The sequence below is a fragment of the Solenopsis invicta genome, unplaced genomic scaffold (genome assembly GCF_016802725.1).
Source record: "Solenopsis invicta isolate M01_SB unplaced genomic scaffold, UNIL_Sinv_3.0 scaffold_185, whole genome shotgun sequence".
NCBI lineage: Eukaryota > Metazoa > Arthropoda > Insecta > Hymenoptera > Formicidae > Solenopsis > Solenopsis invicta.
The window spans coordinates 66,671-77,049 of record NW_024105250.1 but is presented as its reverse complement, the minus strand read 5'-3'; the positions used below and the strand labels follow the sequence as shown (position 1 = coordinate 77,049).

Genomic DNA, 10,379 nt, shown 5'->3' with positions numbered 1-10,379 from the left:
GGGAGAAAAGTTAGACGGGCTCTTTTACTCGGTTTTAAAATTGTTATTTTGTGTCGCCGCAAACTCACGTGTTCAGGCGGAAGGTTAATTTTAGGTTTAATTTTTATCCATTTATTTTATTTCTACGTTTGTTTATTTTTGTAGTTTTGTAACATTTTTTTATTCTTTACAAAAAAAAACGTTAACGGTAAACTTCGTTAACCGATGCAGACACGCTGCGTAGTTTGAAACGTTCTATTTAATTTGACAATGTTCAATATTAAATAATTATTTTTAATTTAACATCTGTGTTTTTCTCTGCTCGTTTCTTTTCCAATTTTGCTTTGCACACACGTGCTTGACATTTATTATTTCTTGCTATATAATTTGCTATTTCACTTGCTAAGATAATAATAATAACATTAATAACATTATTATTATTATTATACGCGAATATCGGGACACCCTGTATACTAGCTAGATAAAGTTTCGGGATCGTGGAAAGAAGAGTTCGTTGATCCTAAAAATTGGGAAAACACGCAGTCCTTACATTTGAGTTTTAATAGGCTCAATGAAATCCTCAATTGTAGATTTATCCAGCACGTATTTTCTTTCGTGTTAAGATTCCGACTCTAAGATATTTATAGCTGTTGGATTCCTCTCGAGAGTTTTACGGTGACCTTTCGTAAATTTTTCATCCGTATGACGGCGACGGCGGACTTTTCAAATCCGGAAAGAGAGCCTCAAATCCTCAGAGCCTCCCGCACGGCGTTGGCGGCGGCATCGGCGGCGCGCTCTAATTTTCTATTTCCGGCTTGTACTTCTCTCGGCGCGACCGCGGCTTAATTAGAGGCACGAAAAGTGGAAAGCGGACTGGGAACGGGGGGAAAGGGGGATCACTCTCCCCCTCTTTCTCTCTCCGAGATAAAAGATACTAACTTCCGAGCTTTATCGCGGCGCGCCTGGTCTGGACTCGCTCTCGGGGATAAATACGCCTTGGCTTCGTTATCGATCCCCGCTACGACGACGCACCGTCTGATAACGCGGAAGACGAACTTCGTTTTCTGTGGATTCTTACGAGTGTCGTTTCCGTCGGCGCTCCTCTCGCTCGCCGCGCCCGACCGACCGCTCGCGGTTATCGCGCGGCCAAGGGAAAACGCGACGGCGACGCCGCCGCCGCCGCCGCGCCGTGACGTCAGTTGAGTTTAATTATAAGGGCGTGTGTCTATAATTAAATTAAGCGTGCACTTTGCAAATTTGTAGATCGCGATTCTTTCATTGCATATCTGGCAATTGAATTAATTGGATACATGATTTGTGCAAATCGTTTAACGATTAATTAGTTGGCCGCGATTAAAATCAATTATGTGAAAGGACAGTCGCGAATTATTTTAGAAATTATTTCGCAATTTTAGAAATCATTGTTCTGCACTGCGCGAATATGGATACGGAATATTGTGTTAAATTTGTCTTTTGATTATTCTACTTGCATTGATTTGATTTTATTTAATAATTTCCTGCTATCGGTTCACCAAAGCATAAATAAATAAACCAGCCTTTTTACTCCATCTCGAAAATTGCATAGCATATTTCCATCGTTTCGCATTGTACGATAAGTTTATATAAGTACGAGGTATTTTTGCGAGTTTGTCTTTTTCTGACTCAACTTGTAATAATTTATTTAATTTTACTTTATGATTTCCCGTTACTGGTTCGCAAAGCGCAAATAAGTAAACCATCGCCATCTTCTTATTCCATCTTGAAAATTCATAGTATATTTATTTTAAAATATTCAATTAAAATATAATAAGTCTCTATTTCTCTCTATCTTGAGTCGAAAAGTTTGAAGTTTTGTTATTAAGAAATAAAATTTGTATTATTTACACATGAAGATCCTGTTTGAACAAAAATAAATTTATATATACGTTTCATCAATTTTTATAATTATTTTTAATTATATTTATTAATCCTATTGATAATTTTACACTAATAGAAAAATGTTTGATATTTGTGATTATAATTGTATATGATGTTAATATAATATACCAAACCGTTGTGTTCATAGTTCTATCAATTATAAAAAAATTTAATATAAATTATGATAAATTTCAAATGTTAATATAGCAAAATAGATACGGATGATAAAAATAAGTATAGCAAATTCAATTGCAATCAAGTAAATAAGTATTTCTATACTATTCGTTTACTATTTAATAATAACTATTAACCGTAATTAGCACGGTTAAAATAACACGGTTAAAATATAAATATAGTTAGCACGAAAATAACTGAATTATAATAAACTTATGGTAACTGCAACTTTTGCACGTTTTTTTTTCTCAGTGCATAATGCACGAATTTGTCTTTCTTCACGTGAATATATTACCGAGGTTAACTGACACGAGCGTAATTTATTTTCTGTTAAAACGTAACCCGTTCGTCCGTTCGTAAACGATAGTCGATTATTCGTCTGTGCATAACGCCGGCCGTAGATCTAATTCGAGAATGATAACGCGGGGGGAGTTCAAAGACCTACACCTCTTCGCTTAGCAAAGTTGATCGGGTGGGACCCCCGACGACGAATAGCTTCATCAGTGTAACATAATTAACCGGATTGCTCACCACGATTGGTCGACCCCGCGTAAATGGATAATGCAAATAACGCCGAATCTCGCGGTAATCATTCATGGAGTAGAGCACGCGGTGCGCCGGGATCGCGACCGCGTAAAATGCACGTGAATAATCAATCGACGAGTACGACTATTTTCGAAACGCTCGTACGTTCTAGTTTTATTTTATAACTGAAAAAGTGGGATTTAGGACGACCAATCGCAAGCAAAATTCTATTGGGTATGTGTGTATGTGTGTGACAGAGAGAGAATGATAGTACGCGCATGTGTTGTACGAAAAAAGAACTATGAACTCCAAATTTAGTATTGCAATAGATCTTTATATAATTCCAGAGGACTCAAAGGCCAAAGGCTCGAGTGATCGAAGCGTTTAGGGACCCGAATATCTATAGAGAACCGAAGATTAAAAAAAAGGATATCACAAGGATTTAAGGCTTTAAATATGCAAGAATTCGAGGAGACTGAAGTCTGAGAAACGAGAAGATATGATATTTAAGAGTATCCTGAGGATATCCTGAACAAAATCCCAATGATTAAAAAATATTATAGTTTTAACAAAGAACGAATCTTCATATTTCTTCTCTCACAATGGAGCTTGATAAAATTTTATCAATTTAAAATTTAGTGAATATAAAATTCGAAATTTGAATCAGAGATGAAATTTTATATCAAACATACGATATGTTGGCATTTTTCTCTTTGTTAAAACCAAAGCCCCTCCAGTAAAATTCCATTAAAGACCATATAGAAAAAAAACCAGCATTAAACATTAGTATCAAAACTAACGTACCTTCTATTTAACAAAATCTTTGTTTCATATATAAGAAATTATATTCTTATTAATTAATGATTTTTAATATTATAGTCATCTAAAGAGCACAATGAGATTGTTTTCGTAATAATATTATAATAGTATTTAAAGCCCGGCTACACAGAAAAAAATTTAGTATCAAACCAACAATCATTGTTTCATATATAAGCAAGAATATAAATCTTCGAAAAATTTATCTTAAACAGACACGATTTGCTTACATGAGGAGAAAAATTTTCTTGATGTAAACAAATTATGTCTGTTCAAGATTATAAATTCTTCCAAAAGGATTTTATATTCTTGCTTATATATGAAACAATGATTGTTGATTTGATACTAAATTTTTTTCCGTGTAGAGCACGAGACTCTCAATAGCATTTAAAAAATTCTCATTCTTGATTAGAGGATATCGTCATGTCAACCGATATTTTCTTCCTCTCGATTCAACCTCTTGAAATTATCATTGAGCAACGAGGATATATTTCTCTCGACGGAGCTCGATAAAATTTCTTTATGTAGATAAATCGTATTTGTTTAACGCTATACAAATTCATCCAGTATTTAACATTTCGAAATTAAAGGCATCCTCGAAGCAAGAAAATTCTTTCCTTCCGCGGACGCAAAGTCGCGAAGGATAGCTAAAAAGCTCAATTTGCAAGTTTGATTCTTGAGGCGCTCTTCATTGTTTATTGAGCAGAAGCAGCAGGAGCGATGAGTTTTAGCGTTGCTCGTTACTGCAAGGTGGAGGAGCAGGAGGGGCAGGGGGGGAAAGCCAACCGGCCACGTTAAGAGCGGCTCCACGCGACTGCTCCGCGGCTCTCAAAGAGAATACGCGAACAGGAGGGACACTCGGTATATACCCACGTATAACATCCGCGAGTCTCGGGGGGATCTGGAATTCGAGCGTACGGCCAATCGAGCTGGAGGCTCGGCAGGCTGCGAGCTGCGGCACGGCGCTACGGTACTCCATACTCCCCGGCGCGTGTATCTGGTCTCCCTCCCCTCCTCCCCCGCCCTTCCTTTTCCCCAAGTGGAGCTCTCTTACCTTTTCTACGACTCGCTACTCCGCGCGCGACGTCTCCCGTCACATTCCACGTATCGGCCGTGACACCCGTTACTGCCGCAGGATGAAACACGATCCACCTCGTGACTGCTACCGTCGCCTTCGCCGTCGTCGTCGTCGTCGAGCGGTTGTCCCACCAGCTCGCCGGTATCATCCACCACGCCTTTGTCCGGCCGCCGGAGTCGCGTATCACGCGGGAGGACGGGAAAACGAAACCGAATCGAAACGAACTCGATCTACCAGAGAGAAAGAGAGAGAGAAAGAGAGGAAGGAGGGAAACGCGCGAGTTTCTTTCGAATCCCTCGGCGATCCAATGGTATCCGCCGAACCGGCGTCGCGACGCCCCTGTCAAAGAGCCACGCGGCGCAGAGCGATGGACGGTCGCCGGGTATTGAAACGTTGTTTCCTTTCCCTCGGGGAAGGCGAGGGAGATCGCTGTCAGGATCGCGCGCTCGGCCGAGAGAAGCGCAGGATGCGGCAGGATGCACCGCCGCGCCGAGGCATGCACCGCAACTAGCCGCCCGCTTCGTCGGTCGGATCTCCCTTCGGGGCGCCGAGCATCTCTCGCGGGAAGCCTGCGGCTCGCAAAACGTCTTCTTCTTCCTCCTCCTCCTCTTCTTCTTCTTCCTCCTCTGCCTTCTTCGTTCAGCGTCCTTCCGAAGGAAACATATTGCGATCCCCGCCGAGAGTGTCCCTCGGTCACTCACGTTTAACGTTTCCCTCCGTCGTTTTTATTCTTTCGCGGGACTCCGGAATTGAAATAAACTCCCAGGTGGAAGGGACAGAGCGGCGAATCTTTGCGTACCTTTGCACCGTCGGGAAGTGTCACGAGGATCACCAGCAGCCGCGGCGAGGAACGCGGTCAGCAGCACGCCTTTCTCGCGAGTAGTCTTCTCTCTCTCTTTCTTTCTTTCTCTCCGGAAGTCACGACCTCTACGCCAGCGGGCGAGCGAAGGAGAAGAGGGAGATATCCCGAGGGAAGCTACGGAGACGATAGACGTCGCGTAGTTCCGAAAACGGCGACGCAACAGCGAAGAAAGGAAGGACGATGCTGCAGCGGCAGCGGCAGCGGCAGCGGCAGCGGCGGCGGTGGCGGGCGTCGTTCACGCCCCCGTTCCGTCCCGTCCGTTCCCCTTTCTTTCACGACGCGACACGACCACGTTCGGGGACGCCGTTCCCGCACGAACGTCGGGGGGAAGGCGGAGGCGTCGGCGGCGACCTTCCCCGAACACCACTCGCGGAGAGAACAACAATAACTCGACCGCGCGGTTATATATCGGGAACGTGGAGACGTGGCTCCGAGGAGCCACCGTGTCGAAGAGCGAGGCTAGACAGCGCTCTAGAGCGCACGGAGAGAGTACTACGACGGGAGAGGGAGGGGACGGGGGGAGGGGCGGACGAGAGCGGGAGGGAGAGAGAGAGAGAAGGCGGAGAACAGGAGTGAGAGCGTTAGAGCTGAGCGCTCGCGCGGCGACGAGGATTGTTCTCTCTTCCGAAAACGGTAACTCTCCACGTGCGCGGCGTACACCGGCTGCACCGAATACACGCTGGACGCACACGTTCGTCCTTCTTCTCGGCCTCAGACGGACGAGATTTACGCGTCTCCACGAGTAAGAGAGAGAGCGCGAACGAGCAAGCGAGCGAGCGGCGGCGACGGTCTCGCGGCTCTCGCCTCCTTCCTCGCCAACGCCTACACGATACACATTGCACGCAGTAGCAACGACGCCCCTACACGCCGAGTGTCAGTGATGCTCAGCGAGCGGCCGGCGTCCGTTCGCGGCGCCACCGAGCGCGCTGAGAACCCCGTTTTCAGCGACGCCGGGACGAGTTTTATCGATGTAATCGAAGATATTTTCCCATTAACGCGTTGACGACTTTTTATTGACTAACTGGGAATTATATTTGACGCTTTGATTGTTTGAGATAATGTTTTGTTACCTGAAACTGGAGGAATTAAATGCCTGACGGAGTTCAGAGATATTTTAGATGCGCATGTTGTACGATTGGTAACCATGAAGTTGCAATGGTTAATAGCTTTTAGTAACTTTGGCGCTGATGTAACTTTAGGGACATTCATACATCTCTAGATTTAGAAACATACTAGATGTACTAGTTACTTTTATATTGTAACTAGTTTGTATTTTCCAGTTTGTTAAACTTCACAATGCTAGAAATCGGTCCGAGATTCGGACAGAAAGACAACTGACCAATTGTATTTGAACAGTTCGGCTGATTAATGCGATTGGTCAATTCTCTCTGTCCGAGATTTTGGATTGATTTCTAATGTGAACACAAGACGATATTACAATTCTACAATGGACCAATCAAAGAGAATAATGATTTGTTCTTTTTTGATTGGTCTGTTTTCGTGGTACTGACTGACGAAGTCAAAAATCCAAAAGGCAAGATTGGTCCGTTGCAGCATCGTAACGACTACATTGTAGACCCGCAGTAACGTTCTCTTCGACGAAAATTTGCTTGAAATATGAAGTACACATAATAATGTAATGTGACATATAAAAATATATAAAATCTTTATAGCATTATACACAACATAACTATGAATATAAATACAGAATATAATAGACAAATTAATATTTTTTTTTTTACAATTTGCATGCCATCAAAATAATAGAAAACACGTTTAAAAGCTGCAAATATTCATCACTTCCTTCTGTTAATCTGTAATCACATTCCTAAAAATATAAAACATTTCTTTTATATATTTACATTTAGTATCTATACCTATATAATTAAATTTAATAAAAGCGTATTACAGAAAAATGCAATTATATATGCATGTGTTAAAAATTTGGTTAACATTTTTGCCGCATTTCTACTCGGTACCTTACTTATAATCTGACATTTCTTTATTTTTTTAAACCAATAAAAACTGCTAAAAAAAATTTTCAGCAAAAATTGCTTGCTTTTAAAAGATTTATCCATGATAATATCCTACTCGACATGTTCCTATTTAAAATTTCAAACTTGATCTAGATTTACCCTACTTTCAATAATTTTTGGAAAATGGCAATGCCACTATTAGATAGCTCCGATAGGCTTTGATAGTGAAAACTTTGTTCTCAACATTCATTGCTGAGAAAAAGGTGACAGGATCATCTGATACATTTTGTATTTTGTATATAAAAAAAAGTTACTTACACCGAGCACATCGCCAATCATTGCTTTTTGTTTATCACTAAGCTCATCGGAAAAAATAATTCTCTCGTTCAATTGTTCAATTACCTAAAATGTAATAATTAAAATTAAGCAAAATTTAATCAATGTGCATAGCAAAATTATTTAAGTATTATATATTTTTAACTATTACTTAAAAAAATCTTTAATGTTTAATTTAATAAATTACGTAAATAATTAACACAATACTTGTGATCCTGGATATCCTTCCAGCAGCAAATTTTCGAGTAACTTTTGAACATTATTATAATTCCCCTTTTTACAAGCTTCCCAGAGTTTATTAATCTGATCATGGGGAACTAGCTAAAAATGGTAAATGCACATCACAATCCAGAATTATCCTTGTTATACAAAGGACTCTATTTTCTATGAAAACGTGTATTTACCCCAATAACGTCGAGTGCATCGTTCACGGTAATCTCGTAGTCTTTTCCCTTCAGTCGCGTGATTGATTGTAAACACATAACAGCCTGTCTTAAGTCGCCACCCGATGCTTGAACGATTTTCTCCAAGACGCTTCTATCGGCTTTCAGGTTTTCCTCATTGCATATGTATTCAAGCCTAGCGATACTCTTCTCATCAGTCAGTGGTTTGAATCGGAACTTGGTACAACGTGACGCTATCGGCTTGATGATTCGTGACAGATAATTACACACCAAACAGAAGCGCGTGCTGTGCGACTCCTTTTCCATAATTCGACGAAGCGCCGTTTGCGCGGCGCCAGTCATACTGTCTGCCTCGTCCAATATGACGATCTTAAATGGTGGACATTTTTTCCCACTATAATTGCAAAAAGTTAATTTTGTTATTCCATTTTATCAGTCTATTTTCATACATTCTTACTATGTATAAACATTCATATATTCTATACTACATATAAACGATCTTGATAATACATATTTAGACAATTCACGCGAATATTTGAAAAATAAAATTGTTTGCTCATATAAATACCAGAAGTCTAATCTTATAGTTTCTTGCTATTATTATGAGCATTTTTTCTGTTTGGTTGCCAATAAAAAGAACTAAAATACTTCATTAGATCTCCTGAGCACAACAATTAAATAAGAATAATATTATGCCTCAGATTGTGCTGTTTTGATCATAAACTGCAATACAGTACGCAAGATGTTCAAAAGAGATAATCAATTTTCAAGTATTCGCATCAGATCTTAGACTCGTGCAATTTTTCATAAAATGAAATCATAAAAAAACATTCAAAATAGTACAAATACACGATGATACTTAAATTTTATGATAATTCCCGGACTGACGTCATAAAACAAAAAAATTATCATACTATGTATAAACGATCTTAATAATCATATTTAGACGACTAACGCGAATATTTGAAAAATGAAATTGTTTGCTCATACAAATTCCAGAAGCTTAATCTTATAGTTTCTTGCTATTATTATGAGCATTTTTTTCTGTTTGGTTGCCAATAAAAAGTACTAAAATACTTCATTAGACCTCCTTGATAACAACAAGTGCCTTTGTTTGAACAATCTTTTGTACCGATGTTCTGCAGTCATCAGACCTTTTACTGGCTCATCACTGGCATTGGACATAAATGTTTTTAATATGTTAACACAAATAAATGACTTATTATTGATTAATATAGTAGTATATTAAAATTAAACAGATATTTATTATACATTCAAAAAAAGATTATATTATTAAGTAGCAAGATTTATCTCAACCAAAAAATGATGTTTCTCATTTGTGTTATTCACATCATCAGTCATAATTTTACTTATAATTTGTAACCAATATATATGCATAACCAGTATAAACATAAACTCAAAATTAACAAGTTGATGTAATATATTGCACAACAATACTTGTCTCTCGCATTTATGTTCTATATCCTTTATAATATTTTTAATGCTATAATGAATTATCTATATTATTGCTTTATACGTGATTCACTCTCGTAACTATTCTTATGCAAAGATAAGTTTGCAAAAGAACACTATAATGGTTCTCCAGATCAAAAGTTAAAAACTGTGCTTAAACTTACTCTGGTCCATTAGGATTAGCCCTGCGCAACGCGAAGGATTTGATCTTGTCTCTTACAACCTGGATACCTCTGTCGTCAGAGGCATTCAACTCCAGAATTCTGTCCTTGTACATGCTGCCGAACATCTGCCTCGCGGCCGCGTGGATGATGCTGGTTTTGCCGGTACCCGGTGGCCCATAGAACAGCATGTTGGGAAAATCCCCGTGTTCCATGGCTTGCCGTATCACATTCACCACCTCCGTTTGCTCTACAATATCATCGACATTTCTCGGTCGGCTGTAAACGAGGATAGTGAAAGAAATATTAATCTCTGATCCTAATTTTTATTTACTTGCGTGAAAAGAAGAAAATCTCAATTTCGAAAAGAAATGTTCAGAGAAAAAGAAAGGGAAACATGAAAAGGTGGTTAGTTTTGTCGGTCAATGTACACTCACTATTTCTCCACCCATGGTGTCAGATCTTTTTTATCGTCTTTGACCCGCGAAGTCGAAGGTTTCTTCACCTCCGCCGGAGCACCCAGTTTCCCGGTTTTCAGGAAAGCATGCATTATTTCAGTCAACTCAACTTGGCTTACTGGCTTTGCAGCTTTGCACGTGCTTTCCCGCCTATTTACAGCTATTCGCCATGATTCGCCATCGTTCGCCATCTTGGATCTCAGGGTGCGCTTACATTAGA

The 10,379-nt window shown here is 39.9% G+C and overlaps 1 protein-coding gene across 1 annotated transcript; it reads right to left on the bottom strand.

Annotated features, from left to right (window-relative positions):
• Positions 1–6,988: 6,988 nt before the first annotated feature.
• LOC105194365 (replication factor C subunit 4) lies at positions 6,989–10,379 on the bottom strand. Its single transcript, XM_011159248.3, has 6 exons — positions 10,139–10,379; positions 9,705–9,980; positions 8,068–8,461; positions 7,871–7,984; positions 7,646–7,729; positions 6,989–7,179 (listed from the first exon to the last, which is right to left on the bottom strand). The coding sequence occupies exons 1-6, from the start codon at positions 10,348–10,350 to the stop codon at positions 7,090–7,092; spliced, it is 1,170 nt and encodes a 389-aa protein (XP_011157550.2). The 5' UTR covers positions 10,351–10,379; the 3' UTR covers positions 6,989–7,089.